This window comes from Hyperolius riggenbachi, chromosome 4 (assembly GCF_040937935.1).
Source record: "Hyperolius riggenbachi isolate aHypRig1 chromosome 4, aHypRig1.pri, whole genome shotgun sequence".
In the NCBI taxonomy this organism is placed as follows: domain Eukaryota; kingdom Metazoa; phylum Chordata; class Amphibia; order Anura; family Hyperoliidae; genus Hyperolius; species Hyperolius riggenbachi.
In genome coordinates this window covers 91,668,410-91,695,938 of record NC_090649.1, presented here as the reverse complement: position 1 = coordinate 91,695,938, position 27,529 = coordinate 91,668,410, and the positions used below count along the sequence as shown (strand labels likewise).

The 27,529-nt window shown below is 45.1% G+C and overlaps 1 protein-coding gene across 1 annotated transcript in view; it reads right to left on the bottom strand.

Annotated features, from left to right (window-relative positions):
* The window catches only part of ROCK2 (Rho associated coiled-coil containing protein kinase 2), a 258,440-nt gene that overhangs the window by 101,949 nt on the left and 128,962 nt on the right, over nucleotides 1–27,529 (bottom strand). Inside the window, exons 2-5 of the mRNA XM_068233265.1 lie at nucleotides 25,021–25,102; nucleotides 14,124–14,224; nucleotides 8,041–8,178; nucleotides 5,589–5,849 (exon numbers count right to left, since the gene is read on the bottom strand). Coding sequence (XP_068089366.1) covers nucleotides 5,589–5,849; nucleotides 8,041–8,178; nucleotides 14,124–14,224; nucleotides 25,021–25,102 — 582 coding nt within the window. The remainder of the gene's footprint in view (nucleotides 1–5,588; nucleotides 5,850–8,040; nucleotides 8,179–14,123; nucleotides 14,225–25,020; nucleotides 25,103–27,529) is intronic.

Here is a 27,529-nt window from a genome sequence, read left to right as displayed (position 1 = left end):
TGCACGTTGGGGCTTCCTCCAGGCCCCCCCCCCTTCTCCCCGCAGCTTGCAAGGTCCCTCTGTGTCCCTTCCGCCCTCCCTGGCGGCTCCGTTAGGTGCGCAACTTTGCTTGGAGTCACGCATAACTGCACGTGTGGACTGTCTGCGCACGCGGCTCTTCCTGTTCATTAAAGTGAACCTCCGGACTAAAAATCTACTCAGCATAATTGAAAAGGCTTGGTGTTTCTTTAACAGTTTCACAGCATCAGAACTGTTTTTCTTACCAAAGCATCATTTTTAGCTGCATTTTTAGCTAAGCTCCACCCATCAAAGAAAACTGCCCGGGCTGTTTTTCCTTGATGCTGTGCAAAGCATGATGGGATTTCTTATGTTCTCGTTGTCTAGCAACTGGGAGAGGTGCTCAGGACACAGGACAGTTGGAACTGTGTCTCATGCTCCGTCACCTCCTTTCAAACAAAAAGATGGCTGCCCCCATGAAATCAAACATTTGCCTGTTCTTTTAAAACAGGGTGGGTAAGAGATTATATTACCGATCTATTTTAATAAACATATCTAATGTAACTTAATGACAGTATGTTTGTTTAGGTTAAAGTTCCTCTTTAAAGAGAATCTGTATTGTTAAAATCGCACAAAAGTAAACATACCAGTGCGTTAGGGGACATCTCCTATTACCCTCTGTCACAATTTCGCCGCTCCTCGCCGCATTAAAAGTAGTTAAAAACAGTTTTAAAAAGTTTGTTTATAAACACACAAAATGGCCACCAAAACAGGAAGTAGGTTGATGTACAGTATGTCCACACATAGAAAATACATCCATACACAAGCAGGCTGTATACAGCCTTCCTTTTGTATCTCAAGAGATCATTATACACAGGCAGTGTGCATAGAGGGGCCAGGAAAGGGGAGATGCATCACAGAACCACAACACTGAAGAACTTGGCAGCCTTCCAGACACAGGCTGACAAGTCTGACAAGAGAGAGATAAGTTGATTTATTACAGAGACTGTGATAGTGGAAAGTGCTGCAGTAAGCCAGAACACATTAGAATAGCTTTTGGAACTTGTAGGATGATAAAAAACAGGATGTAATTTTTGTTACGGAGTCTCTTTAAGCCAGAATCCATTCAGTAAGGAATCCTTGGGCTCGACTCTCTAACACTACTAATGCCTATAGAGCGCATCCTAGGGGCTGCAGCTCAAGCCCTTTGAGTCTGCCAGGAGAAAAGCACCATATAAATGTTTTGTCTTGACTTCTTTCAGCCCCCTGTGGTCCGTTAGCTCTCTCACCATCCTCCTTGTCCCCTCGGTGTTGAGGCTGCATAAATTATGCAAGTTGCAGGCCAATGAACATGCATAGGCATCCCCCTCCCCCCCAATTCACGAAGACTGTAACTGCACTTACGCAAATGTTCCGGATTACAGGAGACGTGCAATCGTGCACACGGCCTGGGTCGCTCATACGCAGTGTCCCGTGAACCAGCTGGATCATAGACTCCACTACGAAAGAATGGAGGGGAAGACCAACATGGAGAACTGGGAGCTGGAGGAAGCCCCAGGTAAGTATCCTTGTGCTTGTATGTCTCAGGTTTACTTTAACTACATGACCACACTTCATTCCTTCTCTGCTTTTATCTCACATTTATTGATGTGCAAACCCTAAAAATACCAACAAAACTTTATGAAAACAGCAGTTTTGCAGCAGTGCAAAAATACGGCGTTTCCTGGAACACAAAACCTAACCAGGAAATAGGCCCTAGCATGATATTTTTTGAAAGATTGCATAATAAACCTTAAAGGGAATGTCCAAGCAAAATTAAAAAATGAGTTTCACTTACCTGGGGCTTCTACCAGCCCCATGCAGCCATCCTGTGCCCTCGTAGTCACTCACTGCTGCTCCAGTCCCCCGCTGGCAGCATGCCGACCTCGGAGGTCGGTGGGACGCATTGCGTACATTTTTACGCATTTACGCTAGTGCAGGAACATTAACACATACATTTTTACGCGTTACTGGTTCAATGCGTAAATTTTTACGCATTAAACTAGTAATGCGTAAAAATGTATGTGTTAATGTTCCTGCACTGGCGGGAATGCGTAAAAATGTACGCAATGCGTCCCGCCGACCTCCGAGGTCAGAAAGCTGCCAGCGGGGGACTGGAGCAGCAGTGAGTGACTCCGAGGGCACAGGATGGCTGCATGGGGCTGGTAGAAGCCCCAGGTAAGTGATACTCATTTTTTTTATTTTGCTTGAACCTTCCCTTTAAGGTAGCCATACATCTAGCGATGATGGGCTGATTTGATCAAGAAACGCATCTCTCGCTAATCAAACCTGCTTAGAGAGAGATCTGTCAGCTGCCCATACCCCACAGGCCGATTCCTGATCAATTTCAGCATGAATCAGCCTTGTGACGCCACATCCAACTGCCTCGCCAACCCAACGCTATTCACCCTAATGTTTTACGACATTAAATATTGGGGGGGACAGCACCGGGGAGAGAGAGAGACTTTCGCCTTGCACCACTGAGCCCCCGGTTTGAATCCCAACCAGGGCACTATCTGCATGGAGTTTGAATGTTCTCTCCGTGTCTGCGTGGGTTTTCTCCAGGCACTCTGGTTTCCTCCCATATCCCAAAAACATGCAGCTAAGTTAATTGGCTTCCCCTAAACTGTCCCTAGACTACGATATATACACTGCATGACATAGACATATGACTATGGTTGGGATTAGATTGTGAGCCCCTCTGAGGGACAGTTAAAGTGGATCCAAATTAAAAATACAAGATTTCAGAAATAAAATCTATTTTCTAAATTATAATAATAAATAGCAGCCTTTTTCAGCTGCATGATGACAAATATAAAATATTTTACATTTATTGGAGGAACCCCTTCCTTTCTTTCATATTGCCGGGACAGAATCCGGCAGACTGGTTAAAGAGATAAAAAACAAAACACAGGCTGCTACTGATGATGTCACAGGGGAGGTGATCTCAGCTTGTGTGAGATTTCACATAGATGACTCCCCTGTGAGGAAGGGTAGCTGATTACAAACACACCCATGATCTAAAACCTCCTACTAAGCTCAGAAGTAATGGCTGCCACTTGTATAACCCTAGTTATGAAAAGAGAAGGGTGAAAAGCATGCACTGAAATGCTCATTAGCCTGAAGGATTGTTTATTTGTCTTTGTATGTGTCAGAGTGGTGCAACTAAATATTTTGCATTAAAAAAAATGTTTGGTTTGGTTCCGCTTTAAGTGACAAGACTATATACTCTATACAGCGCTGCGGAACATGTCAGCACAATATAATAATAAAGTCATTGTTTACTCAAAATAATAATGGCACTTATTTGGTAGTTCTTACAAGTGCTATAATCCGTGTGAGCTCTGTTCTGTTACACATTTCTAAATTTCAAAATGCTCACTGCTATATTTCAAAACTGCCACTAGCTGGCGCCCTAAGAAGCCCAAAACTGACAAAACGTAGCAGCCAAACACAAATCTGCGCCTGAAAATATTCTTTTATTAGGCTTCATTCCAGGCATACATTCTGCTCCTATATGGCAACATGTGAGAGCTGTAACCAGGCTGGCACATTTTGTACCGAGTTCCAGCAGAGCCCTCAGGAGCGGAAGCTGTGACTTGCTCACAAAGAATTTCATACAAGTCCTCTGGCACCGCTGAATGGAATGCTTAGACACCAGGGATTCATTGCATCACCGGAGGGCTTCTTTACCAAAATATCTGCGTCAATAAGCCTGCTATTTGTTTTTCACTGATTGTCGGCAAACTAGAGAGCAGAAACCAACATGGAGGGGATTTCCACAGGAAACGGTCACTTTACACACACACATCTCAATCAAAAGATGCATGCAGGCTGCAATCCTTAAAGAGGAACTGAAAAAAAAGTGATTAGGAGGCTTCCATATTCATTTCCTTTTAAGGGTCTCCTTAAGTCACCTAAACAAAAGCAGTTTTACTTACCTGTGGCTTCTACCGGCCCCCTGCAGTTGACCTGTGCCCGCCCTGGTACTCTACTATCCTCCGGTCCCCTGCTGCACCTTAAGTTTCATTTTCACCGACTGAGCCTGTCACCGGCCACTGCTGAAAAGGTTTATGGAGATGAAGATTTCATTTTTCAGCACGACCTGGCACCTGCTCACAGTGCCAAAATCACAGGTAAATGGTTTACTGACCATGGTATTACTGTGCTCAATTGGCCTGCCAACTCTCCTGACCTGAACCCCATAGAGAATCTGTGGGATATTGTGAAGAGAAGGTTGAGAGACGCAAGACCCAACACTCTGGATGAGCTTAAAGGGAAGGTTCAGGGAGGGAGGTAAAAAAATAAAAATCAATATCCACTAACCTGGGGCTTCCTCCAGCCCGTGGCAGGCAGGAGGTGCCCTCGCCGCCGCTCCGCAGGCTCCCGGTGGTCTCCGGTGGCCGACCCGACCTGGCCGGCTGCCAGGTCGGGCTCTTCTGCGCTCCAAGGCTCGGCACTTCTGCGTCCCACGCAGGCGCGATGACGTCATCGGACGTCCGCCTGGCTGTACTGCGCAGGCGCAGAACTACTGCGCCTGCGCAGTACAGCCCGGCGGACGTCCGATGACGTCATCGCGCCCGCGTGGGACGCAGAAGTGCCGGGCCTTGGAGCGCAGAAGAGCCCGACCTGGCAGCCGGCCTGGCCAGGTCGGGTCGGCCACCGGGAGCCTGCGGAGCGGCGGCGAGGGCACTTCCTGCCTGCCACGGGGTGGAGGAAGCCCCAGGTAAGTGGATATTGATTTTTATTTTTTTACCCCCCTCCCTGAACCTTTCCTTTAAGGCCGCTATCGAAGAATCCTGGGCCTCCATAACACCTGAGCAGTGCCACAGGCTGATTGCCTCCATGCCACGCCGCATTGAAGCAGTCATTTCTGCAAAAGGATTCCCGACCAAGTATTGAGTGCATAACTGAACACAATTATTTGAAGGTTGACTTTTTTTTGTTTTAAAAACACTTTTCTTTTATTGGTCGGATGAAATATGCTAATTTTTTGAGATAGGAAATTTGGGTTTTCATGAGCTGTATGTCAAAATCATCAATATTAAAACAATAAAAGGCTTGAACTACTTCAGTTGTGTGTATTTGAATCTAAAATATATGAAAGTCTAATGTTTATCAGTACATTACAGAAAATAATGAACTTTATCATAATATGCTCATTTTTTGAGAAGATCCTGTATAAGCCTCCTCCGTAACAGGTTCACTTTAAACTATGACTAAGGCCAGATTGTAGGCCCGATACGCGTCAGTTGATCCTGTGGTTTTATTGCACTGTATTGTGGAATTTTCAATAAATCTATCAGTCTTTTTCGTCTGGTTTGCGGATCTTTCCCCGTTTGCTTATCGAGACTGGCCTGGCTCACCAGGTCATGCACCGACTGGTATGATTGGTGGGGGGTTGAGTGTACTTGAACTTTTTCCCTCTACAATTATTAGAATGCTGTCACTACGTAGTATTCTCGGGAAGGGGATAATGATAGGAACGTCTCACTATCCCTGGGTTGGAAAGTAACTGATAAATGGTACTACAGGCTTCTCTGGACACTTACTTCATCCATCTTCATGCAGGTGCCAAAGTCCGCCAGCTTCACGTGGCCGTGTTTGTCCAGCAGCATGTTGTCAGGCTTGACATCTCTGTGGATCAAGCCCATGGAGTGAATGGCATCGAGTGCAAGGACCACTTCGGCAGTGTAGAACTTTGCCCACTTCTCAGGCACATCGTAGTTACTCATAAGGTTCACAAGATCCCCACCTGGCATGTACTCCATCACCATGTAAAGGTGCTTGTCATCTTGGAAGGCACAGAAGAGCTGTACAACAACATATGGAGGGTTAGATGTGGGAGGCATAATTACATGCTGCTTTTGTGTTAAAGATCAATATCTTATTGCTCAACAGAAGATATATGAACCAAGCTCATCCAGCGCAAAAAATGCCATCAGATCGATTTTCAATAAATTTCAAACTAAAATCTATTGGAAATCTGTTTCTAGTAAAAAATGTTCCTAAACACATCAGATAGATCAGAAATCTATCTGATGATCTATCTGCTGCTAATCTAACGAGTTTATGGCCACCTTTATGCTTGCAGCAAGTGAGCAACGTGTCCTGTTCTGTGTGATGTCATGTGGCACTTGTACTAGGTCTAAAGGTGGCCATACACTGATAGATTTGCAGCAGATAGGACCATCAGATAGATTTCTGTCAGATGCCTGTCAGGTCGAATATGACAGGAATCTATCTGATGTGTGCCCCACACTAGGAACAGATTTCCAATAGATTTCAGAATTAAGTCTATTGGAAATCTATTGAAAATCTAAATGCATTATTGCACCATTAGATCCAATGCAACGCTATGGGCCGTCGATCTGCTGCCAGCAGAAGATCGACCTAGATTTTCCATCCTGTCGGATAGATCAAATCGATCGAAATCGGCCACAAATCGATCGATTGGCTGATCGGTCAGCCATCGATTTCCGATCAAATCGGCTGAAATCGATCAGTGTATGGGCCCCTTAATGCCTTGTATACCCGCCTGAGAACAACAGCTTCAGCTGACAATCGGAGGAGTGTACAAAGGCCCCTGACCAGGGACGGGTACTTTACAAGCGATCCGTCCAGCATATCAATTTGGGCGAGCTCCAGCCAACTTCTTTGATGACGTCGCTCCCCCACCCACTGCATAGCGTCACACATGTGCTGCTTTGTCATAAGTCCGCCCCTATTTCATTCCTCCATATGACAGCTGACCAATGGGGGAATGAAATGGGGAGGAATCATGATGCATGTGACCCACCCCTCTCTATAGAGTATAAAAGGAGGCCAGCTGCTGTGTTCATTTGCTTGCTGTTAGAGCCAGAGAGCACGTCGCTCTGTTCTATTGTCTCTTTATCCCACCCATGAGGATTGAGTCCCGATCACCAACATCAATTGTTAGGTGTGAACGCATCTTAACAGTGGTTCTCTGTTGTGATGATGAGCATTCACTTGTGATGAGTGAGTGGTCGCCACTCACTTCTATGCTGAGCTGCAGCTTACAGTAATAATAATCCGAACATTTGTATAGCGCTTTTCTCCTGTCGGACTCAAAGCGCTCAAGAGCTGCAGCCACTGGGACACGCTCAGGAGGCCACCCTGCAGTGTTAGGGAGTCTTGCCTTGAACTCCTTACTGAATAGGTGCTTGACCTAGCCAGGATTCGAACCCTGGTCTCCCATGTCAAAGGCAGAGCCCTTAACCAGTACACTATCCAGCAACTGAAACACATACAGCAAAGTCCCCGTTATGTAGAACTTAGGCAACAGGAAGCCTTAACTAACCGGCTTCTCAGGGTCAGGTGACAAGCCAGGAGCCGTAGACAGAGGACACCAACAAGCCGCTAGGAGCTACAGGAAGGCTAAAGAACAGACCTTAGAGGCTCTGTTTTCTCGTTTCTGATGGGGGGGGGCGCGATGGTTGCAGAGATGTAGGTTTGTGCTTTTTCGGCCAAGAAGCCGGCAGGCACTCATATCCAGCATCAGGCAATCCCTGCCTTGTCTGGATACAGGGGACATTGCTGTACTCGGATAGATATAATTAAGAGCAGTGCAAAGAAAACTTAAACAGAAGAGGAATTTTAAACAATGCAATGAAGTTCACAGACAGGAAGCGGTCAGGACCATGGTCCTGACATCACACTGTGGGAGGGGTTTCACCACAATATCAGCCATACAGAGCCCCCTGATGATCAGTTTGTGAAAAGGAAGAGATTTCTCACGGGAAAGGGGGTATCAGCTACTAATTAGGGTGAAGTTCAATTCTTGGTCACGGTTTCTCTTTAAGACATTTGCTGAATTAACTTTTTGACAACTGCTTCACTTTAGCACTGGTCCTAATTAATCAGCCCCTTTGTATCAGAATAAAAACAGCTCAGGTCCCCATCACATCATCAGGAAAACTAGTCGTACAAAAGGGGAACATGGGATGGAATCTGAGGTTTGGGTAAAACAAATGAACAGGTTACCTGCACTACCCAGGGGCTGTTTGCAAAGGCCATGATATCTCTCTCCTCCCAGAAAAAGGCAGAATCCGATCTCTTTATCATTTCAAACTTACTAAGCAGCTTCATGGCATACACATTCTGTGTGTTTTTGTGCCGCACCTGTTAGGAAGAGAAGAGGAAAAAGTTACTTGCTAATCAAAACAGTCTGAGAAAAAGATCAGGGGTTTGTAAGCCAAACTGTCCCAAATTCTTCAGAGTGCACACAACAGCGGGCAAGAGGCCCCCAGAGATGATAAAATAATTAACATTTTAAAAGAAAAAAGAATTAGACATTTGAACTAGGCAACGCGTTTCTTGAGTTAAAATGCCTCACTTTATCAGGCCAAATTTCAGTGCAATCATCGAGCGTCAGGCCACCTTCAATTCCTGTTTAGCCAATTAAGTTGGACGGAGTGGATAGGTGGGGTGGGAGTTTGGACTGTGCCCCTCTCTTAGTGAGCGAATGAGAACCTCGTCTTCATTAAAAGAAACCTCGGTGAGAGGGATATGGTGGCAGCCATATTTATTTCCTTTTAAACAATACCAGTTGCCTAGCAGCCATGATAATCTCTTTAGCTGCAGTAGGGTCTAAATCACATCAGAAACAAGCATGCAGATAATCTTGTCAGATTAGTCAATAATGTCAGAAACACCTAATATGCTGCATGCTTGTTCAGGGTCTATTGCTAAAAGTATTAGGGGCAGAGGTTCAGCAAAATAACCAGGCAACTGGAATTGTTTAAAAGGAAATAAATATGGCAGCATCCATATACTGTACCTCTCATTACATCTGTCCTTGAAGTTACAACATGTTTCAGATGTAACTGATATGGCTACAGGTAGGGTGAGGGATGGGTCAATTGAGGTAAATGCACATGCTAGATTTTTGTAACCCAAAAAGATTGTTCACAATTTGATTAGGCGGTAATCTAGTATTGCATAACGGTGTTACCCTACGTCGGCCTTGTCCTTTTCAGCAAGCCACCAACTTGGACACTTGGTAGGCTGACAGCGGATGTAGTTCCAGTTGAATCTCACAAGAGGATGCCTCCTGCTCATCCTCCCCTTCTCCAGAGGGCAGAAAGAGCTGCCTGCCTGTCTGGAAAGCAGTGGTGAGCAAACTGTCACCTGAAGTGATCACAAAAGATCAGTTTGGGCAGCAATTATCCAAAGTGTGTACGACTTACACCAGTCAGTCCACACAGACGTGAAATACCTCCATGGACGGATATCCCATACAGTCTACTGTGGGGAAAATGAAGAATATAAAGGGCAGACCTGTATTGCTTTGCCAAGGTGCTGTCACTTGTTCTGTCTGACCTTTGTGAAGCGGTTTATTATCAGCAGAATTTCCAGGCTGTTTTACTGCCTATATAAGTCAGACGGTGTACAGATCTCCCCCACGTAGTAACCATTACATTCCCACGTCAGCCAACAATGAAGCCACTCCCACTGACAGCCTGCAGAGAAACTTCACCATGTTTATTTCCAAGATTTATGTGTTTCGCTTTGCAGAAATGATACAGCACTGACATTTATTTCCTTTGTGCCTCAGCACATAATGGGCATTATTCACAAAGCTTTTTCACCTGTTTCCACCTTATTTTTGTTACATTTTTAAGCCTCCAAAGAGCAGAAATATAATACAGGTAGTCCCCGACTTACGAACGTCCGACTTATAAATGACCCGACGATACGAACGGCACAAATTCTGTATTTCCATGGGAACAAGTTAAAAAAAATTTCAAATTGGACTCGTTTTTGAGAAAATCGATCTTAAAAAATTCAAAGAAAAAATGGCTTTTAAAATTGTATAAGCAGGTACAGGGGGCAGAGGTGACACAGAGGGGGAAACTGGAGGCACAGGGGAGGTACAGGGGGCAGAGGTGACACAGAGGGGGAAACTGGAGGCACAGGGGAGGTACAGGGGGCAGAGGTGACACAGAGGGGGACACTGGAGGCACAGGGGAGCACAGAGGAGGTACAGGGGGCAGAGGTGACACAGAGGGGGACACTGGAGGCACAGAGGAGGTACAGGGGGCAGAGGTGACACAGAGGGGGAAACTGGAGGCACAGGGGAGGTACAGGGGGCAGAGGTGACACAGAGGGGGAAACTGGAGGCACAGGGGAGGTACAGGGGGCAGAGGTGACACAGAGGGGGACACTGGAGGCACAGGGGAGCACAGAGGAGGTACAGGGGGCAGAGGTGACACAGAGGGGGACACTGGAGGCACAGAGGAGGTACAGGGGACAGAGATGGCACAATGTTCCAACTTAAGAACAGATTCAGGTTAACAACTAACCTACAGTCCCTATCTCGTTTGTTAACCGGGGACTACCTGTATACTGAAATTAAGTTAGGCCTCTTTTCCAAGGACTGTTAAGCTGTGTGCTCAGAAAGCAGTTACCAGGCAGCAGCGAGCAGTTGTGAGAGTTTGGGAGGCATTTTACTGCCTATCAACAGTCCGTGGAAAAGAGGCCTTAAAGGGAACCTGTACTGAGTAAAATTATTTAAAATAAACACATGAGGAAACTTCAAATGAACATTACATAGTTACCTTGCCATCAGTTCCTCTCAGAAGCTCACCATTTTCTTCTGACAATGATCCATTCCAGTTCTGACAACATTTTGTCAGAACTGAAATATATCAGTTGCTGTCGGTTATATATCAGTTGCTGTCAGTTACAGCTGAGAGGAGATCTGATGTGTCCATGTTTCCCTATGGCTCAAGTGGGCGATGTTACAGTTTAACAGTGTGCTGACCAGGAAGCGGTTATGGGGTAATGGCCATTTTCAAAATAAAGGACAGAGAATTTTCTTGATCACAGTGGACAAACAGGACACAGGAGAGGAGAAAGAGATTGACGAGTAGACTACGCCGGAGGTTAGTATGGCGTGTGTATGGTTATTTTGACTTTTTATTTTCAGTTCAGGTTTTCTTTAAGGAGCGTACACGTGCCTGATCTTGTCAGACGACCCGTCGCTTGAAGAGATCGGGCACCTTTAATCAGGAACAACTTACTTTGATTGATTATTTTGCTTAAAAATTTGTTATTTTTTCAATCAATTAGGTGATAAATAAGTAATTTAAGAGAAGTTTTGTGAATAGAGCCCATTGTGACATGGTGCATATGACTATTCAGACAATATGTGAACACATACCGTGCAATTCAATGCACACTTTGGCCCGGAAGAAGCAGTTAGGGGAAACTATGGTCAGCCATGTGCCCCCACCCCCTCAGCACCCACTAACACCTGCATAGTATGTGTAAGCCTATTGTCTGAATAGTCACATGCTCCATGTCATAATTAAGCATGGTCAACAAGATGCAGATCATTTTCAGTTGCAAATTCTGTATGCAAATTTTTGCAGCTTGAATAGGAACCAATCAAATCTTGCTGAGGTAAAATTTCGATTGGTCCATTTCCAAGCTGCATAAATAGTCACACAAAATTTGCATAATCCTGCATTTCAGGCAGCCGATCCGGTTAGGGCTTGCCGGACGTTAAGTCCCGGGTTGATGACGTCATCAACCCACGGACCGGGACTTACACACAGCGAGCAAAGATGTCAGCCAGAGAGATGAGTGGATGCTCTTCCCCCCCCCCCCCCCCAGCTTAATCTCCCCTCTCGGGTGCACACGATCGCATCGGGGAGCGGTAACGGTGGATGGAGTAGATCCTACGCCGCATCAGGCTAGAACAGCCAAAAGTGCGGCGTACAATCTAACTCAGACGGTCCCCAAAAGGTTAAGGGGCAAGTGATGCCGTTTACTAAAATGGTTAAAATAACTTTTTTTTTTACAATTGCAAAAGCACCAAAAAAAGTAGGTGAAAACGTCAAAGCAAAATTGTGCTGAGTATTTTCTCGCTTGCTGCTGGTTCAAAACACATTTTATTGACAAGGTGTGAAAATATGACCTAGGAGAGATCTCAGGAGAAATTTGCATATAGGCCAGGAGGTCCAACATGAGCTACTGTAGTCAATAATAACATCAGCATATATGGAGCCAGTCTGGCACGTTATATTGGAATACAGAGTTACAACCTTGACTTTGACGGTTATCAACAACTTCAGGTTGTAACACACAAGAGGAACCACTTCTGCCCTTTCATTGGATTCCTAACAGCAGGTCATGTGTGCGCAGGAAATGGTTTCCTCCTGCTACTATTTCCAGCTCTGATAAACTAGGAACTTTCACAAATAGCTCAGAAAATGACATTGAAGTGGCATTCCAGATACGCAGCAATACACAGAGCTGACATACGCATACCATACATGACCTGCATCGCCAGTAAAGGATTTGTTTTCAATCATTTTTATTGAATAACAGTGTAAATTAAAACAAACATTAAACATATCCATTTAGTAACTTTAAAGAAGAGGGTCCAAGGGAAAAACAAAACAAAACAAAGATTTACATACCTGGGGCTTCCTCCAGCCCCTGGCAGCCTACCTGTCCCTTGCTGTAGCTCCGCTCCCAGCCGGTGACCAGGGGTCCCCATTGTTGCAGATGACGACCTCACCAGGTCGGCATATACTGCACCTCCGTGAGCACTGCTTGCTATTGCGCTGACGTGTTCTGGAGTGTTCTGTGCAGGGGCAGTAGTTCTGCGCATGGGCAGAACGCACCAGACCACGTGAGCCTGATCCCGGAGTGGTGCTCACGCAGGTGCAGTAGATGCGGGTTGGCATCTGTAACGGAGGGGACCCCGGGACAGCGACTGGGAGCAGAGCTGCGGCGAGAGACACATACGCTGCCAGGGGCTGGAGGAAGCCCCAGGTAAGGGCCCGTTTCCACTACATAGGCGCATCGCACTGCAGGTGTCCTGAAACCTATGCACCGCAATGGAACAGTTTACATCGCGTGCAAAGCGGAGTGGAGCGGTCCGAGAATCTGCAGCATGCTGCAGATTCTCGCAGTGGCATCCGCCTGCCGTCCCCTCCATACACTTCCGCAAATTCAAAAACATATAAACCGGACGATTGTTTATTTAACACTAACTTGAGAAGGCCACTGTATAGAGTCTACTAGTAAGGGAAGGACCTACATCAGTGAGCGGCCATTCCAACGCTTAACCGTGGGGCGTGAGTAAAATCAGAATCTCCACCTAGTAAGGTGAACTGATTAGCTTGTGTGGGCGTGACTACGAGGGGAGAAAACAGACCAGATGGGGGTAGGAAAGGGGAATAGTCTATACTAGTCTCAAGAAATGATGTCTGCATAGAGTCATCAAGCAATATCTCTGAAAGCGGTTTAGGGCCTGTACACACTGGCTGCATTGCGCCGCATTTTTATAATCGCCTGCGTTGTTTCAATCGCAAAGCCTTTTTAAAAATAATGAAAATCATGATGAACTCTACACAGTGGTGAGATATGAATTTAGAAAATGGCCATCGCAGAGACCGCAATGCTTTCTGAACGCTGCGTTTGAAAAAATCGCGTACATCGTGTTTTTTCAAGATCAAAAGGAGACCTTGCAACTTCCTTTTGAAGGACTTTTAGGCAATCATGAGAATAATGCAAAGGTGTTGAAAACGCAAGCAAAAACGCAAATGCATCGCAAAACCGCAAGCATGCAATTTTTAAATCGCACCGCGTCTGCGCTTGGCGATCTTCAGTTTTTACAGGCTCTTATACCTCAAACGTTCCATTATAAGTGGCGTAACAGAGCTAATATACATAAATCATTACTATAAATTTAGCATAGGCAAGTAGCAGCTTCTTGTCAGGATTGGCTAGTAAAGGATTTGTAACTTCAGGCAAACTTATGATTCCCCCATAGGGATGGTCAATGAAATGCAAAGAATTCCAAGTTGATGCAGGATTATGCAAATTCTATAAGCAAAATGTTTTACGCTTTAAAATGGAATCAGATCCTGAAAAGGGGTGGAATTTGATTGGTCCATTGTCAAGCTTGATAAATTTGCACACAGAATTTGCATAATTCTGCATCAATTATTTGCATCTCATTGACCCACCCCTCTCATACAACTCCACTGGTAGGCAACAGCTCCACCCTCTGATCACACAGCGATCGTCCCGGTAACACCGCCGCTTACCAACTGTACTTCACCAAAGGCTCCCCGACCAATGACTTTCACCACGTCGTAATCCTCCGCCTTCATCTGCAGCTTCCGAATGTCGGACACTATTTTTTCATCTGAAAACACAGAAGTTCAAACAGTCATTAAAATGGGATGATAAGCTGCTGTTAAAAATAATTAAAAATAATTTTACGATTAAAAATGTATATAAATAATTCCCTCCCAATACATAACTGCACATTCATTAGTATGGCAAAAAAAAGTTAACCCTATGCACACTTTCCAAATGTCCAAACAAATGCATTCACCAGGGCCGGATTTCTGGGAAGGCCGCAAAGGCCCGAGCCTTGGGCAGCTGCAGCGCGAGGGGCAGCTCAACATGGCTGCTGCATATGGAGGAGGAGGCTGCAAATTGAAAAGAGAGGCTGCCAATGGGAAACACATAGAAGAAGGGTACTGCTGACCAAGAGAGCTGTAATTGATAGAAGAGGGCTGCTGTGCATGGATGTTATATATGGAAGGGGAGCTGCACATGGAATAGGAGGGGGGCTGCTGCACATGTAAGGGGAACAACAGTGCCTCGGGGCATTAAGAGTATAAATCCGGTCTTGGCATTCACAAGAGTCAATCATCCAGGCATCACCGCTATCTCTACAGCCAAGTAAAAAGCCGGGATCTTCGTTACACAAGATTGGATTCCCTTGTGTAGTCACCTACACTGTGCAGGAGTATCCAGGTATTGCAGGAGTATGTACCTGTTTCAACCTGCAGTCCCTCAAAGAGAACCTGAGATCTACTTTTAGCCTGCATTTATACTTACCTGGGGCTTCCTCCTGCCCCATGGAGGTCCATGTAGTCCCTCGCCGTCGTCCTCAGTCACTCCGGACTGCCACTATCTGGCCTGTTAATGGGGCCGACCACGCTCTTCAGCGCATGCGTAGCTGGGCCGTGCGCACCCCCCCCCCCCGTCATGCTCCCGTGCCCAGCATGACGACAGTGCAACGGGGCACACACGGCTGAGCATGCAATGAAGTGGCCGCCTGGCCGCGACTGGCAGGATTACCGAGCCAGATAGCGTCAGAACAGAGTGGCCAAGAAGGACGGCGAGGGACTCTATGGACCTCCTGCGGCTGGAGGAAGGCCCAGGGAAGTATGAATACAGGCTAATAGTAGATGTTAAGTACACTTTAAGGCAGGGAACACACTTGTCTGTTTTCATGTTTGTTTTCTGCACAGAAAAACGAATTTAAACTGACAACTCATGTTTATCAATGGACTAGTTCACACTTTATGCATTTTTTCTGACATCCTGCAGGATAATTCTGCACACTTTGTCAGTTTTCTCTATCAATTACATTAGCTGCTGTGAAAAAATGCACACATTTTTCTGTACTCAAACATGGTGTGCAGAAAAATGAGTACAGAAAAGTAAAAGGTTGCCTAAAGGGGAGGGGAGTGAATTACTTCAGCTGTAATTCTTACACAGGTGATTTACTTATCTTCGCCGCTGTTCGTGCGCCCGCCGCTACGTCGCATCCCCATGGCTACGTCGTTTGCCCCCCCCTCCCCGGTAGCCCCGCCACCCGAAAAACTGGTAAACCGGGACTGTGCATGGTATGATTACCATGCACAATCAAATCGCGGTATATCGTCATACCGGTATACCGCGGCAACCCTTCGAAATAGACAGTGCATATACAGTGGCAAGCATACAAACACTTGCTGTGCTCCGTTTCTTTTTTTCCTTGCCTGAAAGTTATAATTAGCTATGAAACTGACAGTTTTTCTCCAGTCGGGACTCAGTCGACTCACTGATAAATTACAGCTATAAAACACTTTCCTAAGCAGATACCTGGGCTTTTTACTGTGAGAGAAAAAGATAAAAAGAGGTCAATAGTTAATATTTTTTCACTCTGGGACTCTTGATGCACTGCAATTGAGCAGAGATTATAAAACATTAAATCTGCTTTGTAATATACATAAAATAAAACCTTGAGATATCTAAAAGAGTCATTTTTAGGACTAGAAGGACAGATCCAATTGTTTATCTCCTCCGTTTATTTTCATCTCTGGTTCACTTTAAGGCCAATCTAAAGCTTCAGGAAAATGTGTATCAATGACCTGATCTTGAGACTGTACATATACTATTACCGTACAAGGCATATTGGATAACTGTGCTTTTGTAAGAACAATTATTATTTAAGCCCAGTAGGCATGAATACCTTGAGACTGAGTTTTAAATTCAACACTGTAGGGAACGAATGCTGGGCATATGCGCTTGAAGTTACACCCACCACTGTTAGAAGGTGCTATTGAGGCGACAGCCTGTCTGCAACTAGGCCCAGTCAGACTGACTGTCAAGAAGACACCGCTAAGTTTGGCGCAGAGCTGCACTGATGATTTAGCTGCAGCCATTGGCCATAATGAGTGTTTCGGTTATAGCGGTGCTCAGTGACTAATTTGGGTGGCGGCAATAGCCAGTGCCCAAATTATGTGCCCACCCCCAAGTTGATACAACTCAGAGGGGGAATAGCCTTAAAACCAGCAGGTGCAGAGTGAGTTGTCTTTCTGCTTCACTGTGCTGAAATTTGGCCACTGCAAATTTAAAATGTACGCCATCCAGAACGATTTATTAACTCGGGCTGTTTTCAAATCTTAAAGAGACACTGAAGCGAAAATAAAATATGATATAGTGAATTGGTTGTGTACTATGAATAATTACTAGAAGATTAGCAGCAAAGAAAATATTCTCATACTTTTATTTTCAGGTATATAGTGTTTTTTCTAACATTACATCATTCTATAATATGTGCAGATTACACAACACTCAGCATTCAAAATGAGTCTTTCAGAGCAGTCTGTGAAGTAATGACCTCTCCTCTAGCAGAGGAAAAGTAAATAGTCCAGGAACAGTTGAGATAATAAAAGTCAGATAACAGCCCTCTCCAGGACTAACTTAGTCGGAGAGCTTAATGGCTTGTTTGCATAGAGATAACAACTGGAGTTTCTCAACTCTTCCTGTACTGGAAACAATTACACTGATGTATCTGATCTTAATGTTTTATTTCTTAGCTGTGCTACACATACAAAATCATCATTTTTTTTTCGCTTCAGTGTCTCTTTAAAGTTTCATGGAATGGGATAGCCAGAAAATGTACGTTTTTAAACATTTACATGACCTCTGCAATTGTTTTTAAATGGATAGTTTAAAGGTTGCCATACACCGGCAGATGGCCCCCAGATTCGACCAACAGATAACATCCTTCTCCGATCAGAAAGGGATCTAGAGGAAGGAGGACTTTTTTTTATAGGATCTATGCTCTATACTTTTCTTAGTTTTTTTTTCTCTTTTCTTTTTCTTCTCCTTAGGCTAGCGCTTTTTGTATATTTCTGGTACGTCTGTTTTGTCATGTATGTATGTATGTATATTATATATATATATATATATATATATATATATATATATATATATATATATATATATATACATATATATACACACACACACATACATACAGTGTTCTCCCCAGGCTATTTTAGCCGGTGAGCACCCCGCTGTCAGCTCACTTAGTCGTCATCCTCCTCCTATGCGGTAAGCAGAGATGCCCCCGCACTGCATTCCCCTGTCGCTCCCCCACCCGGCTACTTTTTCATGCCACTCGACTGGGAAAAAATTCTGAGGCGGATATATATATATATATATATATATATATAGATAGATAGATAGATAGATAGATAGATAGAGAGAGAGATCCTGAATAAGAAAAGTAATAAAATTAAAATCAAACTGATGCAAACCTTTCCCAAACATGGGAGTGCTTTAATGAAGCGGATAATTCTCTTGGGTGCAGTACCTTGGGTACGCCGAGTTTTAGGGCGAAAATAAAAAGAAAGAAAAGAAAGGGATCTATTGCTGCCACAGCTTGTACAGATTAATAGATTTCACCAATAAATCAACGAGAAAGGGAATAGGAGTGCAGCTAAGGCTAGACAGGTACCTGGTGGTAGGGGATTCAATTATTAGGCACACAGATAGGGTAATCTGTCGAAGAAACCGCGAATGCCGCACAGTCTGTTGTCTCCTGGGTGCTCGGGTTCGGCATGTAGCGGAAAGAATTGACAGATTACTGGGTGGGGCTGGGGAAGACCCGGCTGTCATGGTACACATTGGCACCAATGACAGTTAGTGGGAGATGGAAGGTCCTCAAAAATGATTTTCAGGTACTTGGAGATAAACTTAATGCAAGGACCTCCAAGGTGGTGTTTTCTGAAATACTGCCAGTGCCACATCTCAGAGACAGAGGGAGCTTAGGGAGTTAAATAAGTGGCTGAGAAATTGGTGTAGGAAGGAGGGGTTTGGGTTCCTGGAGAACTTGGCAGACTTTGCAGTCGGCTACAGGTTCTACAGCAGGGATGGGCTGCACCTTAATGGGGAGGGTGCAGCTGCATTGGGGGAGAAGATGGCTAAACGGTTGGAGGAGATTTTAAACTAGGATCTGGGGGGAGGCGGGAGGATAAAGTGTCAATATGTAGACAAGATAAGGTAAAAAGACAGTGGGAGCCTAACATTATGGGGGTTGGAGAGGGGGGGGGGGGGTTGGGGACAGAGTAAAAAGTAAGGAGGTTGGTAAAACTTCAAGTAGCCCATTTCATGTAACCAAAATTGGAAAATGTGTGGTAAAAACATAAAGTGAATGGTAACCAATGCTCGGAGCCTTGCAAATAAAATGGACAAACTAGAGTTTATTCTGAATGACAAAGGCTATGACATTGTGGGAATAACCGAGACATGGATGGATGAAAGCCATGACTGGATAGCTAATTTAAAAGGATACAATGTGTTTAGGAGGGATAGAACAGGGAAAAAAGGTGGAGGGGTTTGTCTCTGTTAAGAATTCTTTTACAGCTGTCCTGAACCATGAGATGGAGGAAGATTGTGATGATGTGGAGTCCGTTTGGGTAAATATTCATGGTGGAAATAAAGGTTGCCAATTGCTTATTGGGGTGTGCTACAGGCCACCTCTTATTAATGAAGCTGCAGAACTGCAATTACTACAGCAGCAGAGCAGAAAAACCTGCAAGTAAAAATGAGGTCATAGTTATGGGTGACTTCAACTTTCCAGACATTGACTGGGGTATTGAGGCTACCCATTCTGGTAAAAGCAGCAGATTTCTGGCAGCACTACAGGACAATTACTTGACTCAAATGGTAACGGAACCAACTATGGGGAATGCGTTACTGGATCTGATAATTTCTAATAGACCAGATAATGTATCAAATGTGCAGGTTCAACAACATTTGGGAAATAGTGATCACAACATGATAACGTTTGATCTGGTGACTGATAGGCCACGGGGCAGCGGGACCCATAAAACTATGAATTTTAGAAAAGCAAAGTTCAATCAAATTAGGCAGGCACTAAGTTTGGTGAACTGGGATAATGTACTACAAGGGAAGGACACTGAAGGGAAATGGCAAGCTTTTAAACTTATACTCAATCAATATTGTAGTATGTATATCCCATATGGAAACAAAATGTCTAGGAATAAAAAAAGGCCTCTATGGATGAATAGAAAGGTTAGAGATAAAATTAAGGGGGAAAATAATGCCTATAAGGTCCTAAAACAAAAGTGGACCGAGGCTGCATTAATCAATTATAAGGAGTGCAATAAAAGTTGTAAAAAAGAAATTAGGCTGGCAAAGACTGAAGCTGAAAATCAAATCGCTAGGGATATCAAATCTAACCCAAAGAAGTTTTACAAGTACATAAACTCTAAAGCCCCATCTAGACGGAGCGATCCGGCGGCTCGATTAGCTGCCGGATCGACTCTTCCGCATCCCTGCGCATACCCGCCACGTCCCCGCTCGACCGCGCGTGCGTTGGATTCGATACCCGCTCGTCCCCGCCGCTTATCTTCCGCTCGATTCCCTGCCATTGTCCGCTCGTGGGGAACGAGCAGGGAATCGGCAGCGGCGAGATCGGACCTGTCGGATCTTATCAATCGGGCCGCATCAGCGGCTCGATTGAGAAGGCACATTGGAGCGTGTAGACCTAGCTTTAAAAAAGAAAGGTTGACTGTATAGGACTCCTAAAGGATGAGGGTGGGAACTCAATGGTGGATGACCAAGGTAAGGCAGAGTTATTAAATGCTTTGTTTGCTTCTGTCTTCACAAGGGAAACATCACTGTTGCAAATTACAGATGCAGATGCGGAGGAGTCTCAATCTTCCAACTGTAACGCAGGAAGAAGTGAAGGTACTTCCAACTGTAACGCAGGAAGAAGTGAAGGCAAGACTAAATAAATTAAAAATAGACAAGGCACCTGGCCCGGATGGCATGCATCCTCAGGTCCTAATGCCGGGCATACACTGCTACAATTATGCACCGGATCGAGTCACCGGCTCATTCCACGCTCTTCCGCGCGGATCGATCCCCGCCGGCGCTCCTTATCAGCCGCTCGATTCCCCAGTATTGTCCACCAGCAGTGATCGAGCGGGGAATCTATCCGGCAGGTCATCGGACCTGTCAGATATTATCAATCGAGCCATCAGCGGCTTGATTGATAAGGAAGACAAACGCTGTGTACGTCCAGCATGAGGGAAATAAGTTCCGTTATAGATAAACCCCTTTATCTAATCTTTTGTGACTCTCTTTCAACTGGCAGAGTCCCAGTGGATTGACGTACAGCCCACGTTTTCCCATTATTTAAGAAGCCCAGCATAACATCAGTTGTATGCAAACTATTTGAGGGGTTACTAAGATATACTATTCATGACTTCATAGTAGAAAATAATCTTATTTCTCAGCATCAACATGGGTTTACTAAAGACAGGTCCTGTTTGACTAACATGCTCAGCTTTTAGTGAACGCTAATGTGGATATTGGGAATGCTGTAGATGTGATCTACTTGGACTTTGCAAAGGCCTTCGACACTGTTCCACACAAAAATCTGGTGCAAAAGTTGAGGATGCAAGGACTGGGGAAGAGTCTGTGTTCATGGATAGGGAACTGGCTAATGGACAGAAAACAAAGAGTTGTGGTCAATGGATCATACTGTACTGGATCCAGTGCTCTTCAATTTATTTATTAATGACCTAGTAGATGCAGTAGTAAGCAATGTCGCTATTTTTGCAGATGATACAAAATTGTGCAGAATCATCAACTCTCAAGAAGATAGTGTCATATTGCAACAGGATCTGGATAGGATGGCTATATGGGCACATACATGGCAGATGAAATTCAATGTTGAAAAATGTAAAGTCATGCATTTTGGTGGTACCAATGGTCTAGCACCATACAAAATAAATGGGATACAGTTGGGGACATCAATCTTGGAGAAGGACTTAGGAGTACTCATCGACAAGAAGTTAAATAATCGTACTCAATGCCAAGCCGTTGCAGCTAAAGCTAACAAATTTTTGGGATGCATTAAAAGGGAAATAAAAACTCGAGATGCTAGCATAATATTGCCCCTGTTTAACTCTCTAGTAAGGCCACATCTGGAATATGGAATTCAGTTCTGGGCACCACATTACAGGTAAGATATTGCAGTTTTAGAGCAGGTGCAGAGACGAGCAACAAAATTGATACGTGGGATGAAAGGTCTCACTTACCAAGAAAGGTTAGATAAACTGGGTTTATTTAGTCTAGAGAAAAGACGCCTTAGAGGGGATCTTATTAACATGTATAAATACATAAGAGGGCAATACAAAAGCTTGGCGGATGAGCTTTTTGTCCCTAGGCCTTCTCAAAGGACATGATCTGCGCACGGAGGAAAAACGTTTTAGCCGTTTATTCAGGAAAGGGTTTTTTACAGTAAGAGTGATTAAGATGTGGAATGCATTGCCACAGAAGTCGTTATGGCAAATTCTATACCGGCATTTAAAGAGGGCTTAGATGCTTTCCTTGCGTTGAAAGACATCCATGATTACAATTACTAGGTAATGCCCAATGATGTTGATCCAGGGATTTTATCTGATTGCCATCTGAAGTCGGGAAGGAATGTTTTCCCTTTTGGGGCTAATTGGACCATGCCTTGTAGGGGTTTTTCACCTTCCTCTGGATCAACAGGGATATATGAGGGAGCAGGCTGGTGTTGTACTTTGTTCTCTGGTTGAACTCGATGGACGTATGTCTTTTTTCAACCCAAATAACTATGTAACTATGTAAAATATTTGGAACCACTGCTGCATATTTGGAAACGCTGCCGCACTGCAGGCCCCCGGGTCTCCCCATCTAGTGCTTCCCTGGCCCTGGGAGTACTGGCAGAGGAGCGCGCACTCACCTGCCCACGGGTGCGTTCCTCCTGGGTCCTCTCTACACCCACGCTAGCAGCCTGAACCCCAAGACCTGCCGGCATGAACGTTACATGACCACCTGCCACGAGGTCACTGGCTACAGGCGCCCCAGCGGGGGTGCACAGAGGTCATGGGAGAAGTGCGCTGGTGGACAGGTGAGTGCACACTCCACTGCCAACATTCTGCATGGTCCTGGTGGAGCTCTAGTTTAGATGGGGAGAACGACTGGGGTCTGTTCATTGACTTCAGCCAGAAACCAATCGAAATGATCAATGAGCAAACCATAATGGGTCATCATCCTCCTGCAAATTTGATCACAGTGATTGAATCTGGCAGGGAAAATTGATGAGTGTATGAGCTCCTAAAGTGTATTAAATTAAAATCTTCATGCATGTGGACTGCAAACGATTTCTATATTTTTTTAATTTACAAATAGATTGCAACAACTGCACTTTGGTAACTACAGGGCTGCTGGGAGGGTACAAGCGGCCAACGCACTGGCTTGGGGCCTCAGAATCTGCAGGGGCCTCAGGCTAGACTGCCCAGTGCTCTGCGGTCCCATTCTACCGAGTTGTGATTAGTAACTCGCATGGCCTCGATCCGACGCCAAATCTCACTGCTCTCCTGCCACTTAGTGTCCGATCACCATGGTTACTTCCAGCCATCTTGAGAGGCACCTCAGCAGAATGGGGCCGCTTCGCACAGCACAGGAAGGGGGACATGAGGTAAGACAGAGAGGGACAAAAGAGGCACAGGGGGAAAAGAGGGGGACAAAAGAGGCACAGGGGGAAAAGAGGGGGACAAAAGAGGCACAGGGGGAAAAGAGGGGGACAAAAGAGGCACAGGGGGAAAAGAGGGGGACAAAAGAGGCACAGGGGGAAAAGAGGGGGACAAAAGAGGCACATGGGGAACAGAGAGGGACAAAAGAGGCACAGGGGGAAAAGAGGGGGACAAAAGAGGCACAGGGGGAACAGAGAGGGACAAAAGAGGCACAGGGGGAAAAGAGGGGGACAAAAGAGGCACAGGGGGAAAAGAGGGGGACAAAAGAGAGCTTGGGGAAAGTAAATGTTGCCTTGATCATTTACCCGCAACACTCCCAGAAGGCAATAATAAAAATATAAATCTAGTAATAACAATACTATATACCTCCCAATAGTCCCGGCATTCAAGGAATAGTTCATATTTTTAACCAAAGCTCTCTGTCTCTCTTAGCTTCACAGTCACCCCTCTTTTTAAGGGCTTATGTTTGGAGCTGTATAAATAATTGCATCATTAACTAAACTACTACAAGTGTTCATACTTTGTAAGCAGCCTCTAAGTTACTGGATTGTTTATACTAAACTGCAGTGCAGATCTCCAGTGCTATTTTGTGACAATGGCAGCATCTGCGGAGATATGAAATATGAACTTCATGCCTCTCACAACAAGGCTTACCACTGCAGGCGTGTTATTCGCCTGAATATTATTTGCACTAAAAGGTGCTCCTCCTCTTAACTTCAAAGAGAGCGCGTTAGTGTGTGTAAATATTACAGTATTATGCACTTAAAGGGATCATAGCAGCTCATCTTTTCAAAAAGCTGAAAAGGTTGCCATGTTTGAAAAGTTAACACCCCCTGCTCCCTTTTCACTGCCATTATACAGGGTTAGTGTGAAGTTCATCGAGTGTGACTTCTCTAATCTGTTTCAAGCACAGTGTTCCGTCTTTGGTTCACTTTAAAGAGAGTCTGAAGCGAGAATAAATCTCGCTTCAGACCTCATAGATAGCAGGGGCACTAAACCGCCGCTATCCCGCGGTCCCTGATCCCCCAAATCCCCTCCGTAATGCGGGGGAGCGCTTCCTGGTTGGGGCAGGGCTAACCGCCGCAGCCCTGCCCCACGCACGTCTGTCAGTGCGTATCTCCGCCTCTCCCCCGCCCCTCTCAGTCTTCCTTCACTGAGAGGGGCGGGGGAGAGGCGGCGATGCGCCGCTGATAGACGTGACTGGAGGCAGGGCTGCAGCAGTTAGCCCTGCCTCCAGGAGCGACCAAGTCTGCGACCAAGTGTCGCAGTGGGGGGTTTGGGGGTCAAGGGACCCCCGTTTAGCGGTGCTATTGCGGCGTGAGCTCTGAAGCGAGATTTATTCTCGCTTCAGAGTCTCTTTAAGGACATAGTTAAATTGTAAAAAATTATCTGGTTCATAAGGTAATAACAAGCTTGAGGTAGGGGACACACTTGTCTATTTCTGCATGTGTTTTCTGCACAGGAAAACAGATTTAAACTGAGAACTTATGTTAATCAATGGGCTAGCTCACACTTGATGCACTTTTCACGTGTCCAAAAAAAAAAAAAAAAACGACATCCTCCATGATAATTCTGCACATTTTGTCAGTTTTCTCTATCAATTATATTAGCTGCTAATAAAAAAAACAAAAACACATGCGTGGTTTTCTGCATACAAATACATATGGTGTGCAGTAAACGCACACAGAAAAACACACGCTGAAGACTGAAAGATAGGCGTGTCCCCTGCCTCAGTGGTGAAGAGGCTGAATTTTGCTCCTGTGACTTGCTGTAAGCTGGGCTGCTTCTTTCTCTCCTTTGTCTTTAAAATCGGCTACATAAAAATGTAACTTACATTTATTGAGGAAGTTGTCAATATTCTTGTTTTTTCGTAGTGCAGGATAGTCGAGATCCAGGACCAGAGAGTTGAATCCATCCTATAAAGTAAATGAAGAAAATATTAGCAAAAGAGAATGTATATACAATCAGTCTTGCATGTGATTCTATGGGTGTGTTCACACATAAAAGGTGTACATTTCTTGTCCAGTCAGGTAAGGCCTCCCTCACATCAGGGCTGTTTCTGTGCGCTTTTAACAGCGCATTGCCCTGTGCGTTCTGCAAGGTATTGATTTTCCCCAAGTTGAATGTGCCTGTAATTGATTGCGCGGTAATTGAAAAAACGTATTGCTGCATGCATTTCTGTGCATTGAGCTGTAAAGCGCCATCAATGCAAGTGAATGGGTGCACTTTTTACCTCTAATTAAAAAAAAAAACAAATACATTTTCATATGAAAACAAAGCTTTATTGACAAATGCTACTGATACAAAAAGCAAAACCTGCTTAAAAAAAAAAGCACACCGCAATGCACTGAAACACGCACTAACGCACGCACAAGCGCATGCGATTTTCATCATGCGCTTTTATACGTTTCTCAACGCACCTAATGTTAACGAGGCCTTAACTGATGCAAAACTGACAGGACAGCACTGGACCAAAAATGTACAGATTTATGTGTGAACCAAACCGAAGGATAAAAAACGAGGAAGGGGGGGGGGGGGGGGGGGGGGGGCGGTGGGGTCGAAAGGAAAATAAAAAAAATAAAAAAAAGGTTTTAATTCCTAAGCAGGCAACTAACTTTAATGCTGATTGTTGTGGCACACCCATTCCCCTCCAGACAATTATTCTGCACAGTTCTACTAAAGTCAGATAACTGCATTTTACCTCATTCAACAGTCAAAGAGGAAAATCTTTAGGAAAAATGTCTATATTGGTGACAGAGTCCCTTACAGGATACCCGAGGTGACATGTGCCGTGATGAGATAGACATGTGTATGCACAGTGCCTTGCACACAAATAACTATGCGGTGTTCCTTTTTTTTCTTCTCTGCCTGAAAGAGTTAAATATCAGGTATGTAAGTGGCTGACTCAGTCCTTACTGATAAGAAATTCCAACTATAAAACACTTTCCTAGCTGAAAATGGCTTTTGAGAGCTAGAAAGAGATAAAAAGGGGAATTTCTTAACAGTGAGGGTCACACTGCAGTCACTTCCTGTCTGAGTCAGGACTGAGTCAGCCACTTACATACAAGATATTTAACTCTTTTAGGCAGAGAAAGAAAAAAAGGAACACAGTATAGTTATTTGTGTGCTAGGCACTGTACATACCCATGTCTATCTCATCATGTCACATGTCACTTCGGGTATCCTTTAAGGTGCAAACAACTTCGTTTTATCACACTACAGTATATAACCATGCAGCGTATCACGCAATACGCTCCACCATGTAGCGCCACAGGGCAGTCGAGCAGTACTTTGAGTAGCATAGACACTTAGAATACCAAATACGACTTTGAAAACTGAAGAGCCATACCCACAAGGGGAGTTTTCTGCCGACCAGCGATTTTTTTAGCGATCTTGCGACATGGGTACAGGTGCCTGATTACACAAACGACGTTTGACGACGATTGCCACAACAGATTGGATCATTAAGATCTCTGAACACCCCCGCGCAAAGCACCACGATTACTTGAACTATTGTTTACATTTTAGGAAAAAGCTGAATTGAGTGATTTCTGTCCGAAATCGTGATTTAGATTTTATTTCCTTTAAATCAAGCGTTGTCCCCCTCTGTGCCTCTCTGTCCCCCCCCTCTCTCTCTCTGTTTCCCCTTTGTGTCGCTTTGTGCTCCCTTTGTCTGTGTCTCTCTCTTGCACCCTTTGTGTCTCTCATTGTGCCCCTTTTGTGTCTCTCTGTGCCCCCTCTGGGTCTCTCTTGCCCCTTTTGTCTCTCTGTGCCCCCTCTGGGTCTCTCTTGCCCCTCTTGTCTCTGTGCCCCTTCTGGGTCTCTTTGTGCCCTCTGGGTCTCTCTTGCCCCTTTTGTCTCTCTGTGCCCCCTCTGGGTCTCTCTTGCCCCTCTTGTCTCTTTGTGCCCTCTGGGTCTCTCTTGCCCCTTCTGTCTCTTTGTGCCCTCTGGGTCTCTCTTGCCCCTTTTGTCTCTGTGCCCCCTCTGGGTCTCTTTGTGCCCTCTGGGTCTCTCTTGTCCCTTCTGTATCTGTGCCCCTCTGGGTCTCTCTCTTGCCCGCTCTGTGTTTCTCTTTCTGCCCCCTCTGGGTCTCTCTTGCCCCTTCTGTCTCTGTGCCCCCTCTGGGTCTCTTTGTGCCCTCTGGGTCTCTCTTGCCCCCCTCTGGGTCTCTCTCTTGCCCCCTCTGTGTTTCTCTTTGTGCCCCCTCTGGGTCTCTCTCTGTGCCCCCTCTGTGCCTCTCTGTCCCCCAAGCTGCGGCAGTGCTGGACATACTTTCCAACACGAGTCCAGCGATGCCCATCTATCCACTTCACCTCCTGCAGTCTCCACTCTACGGCATACTT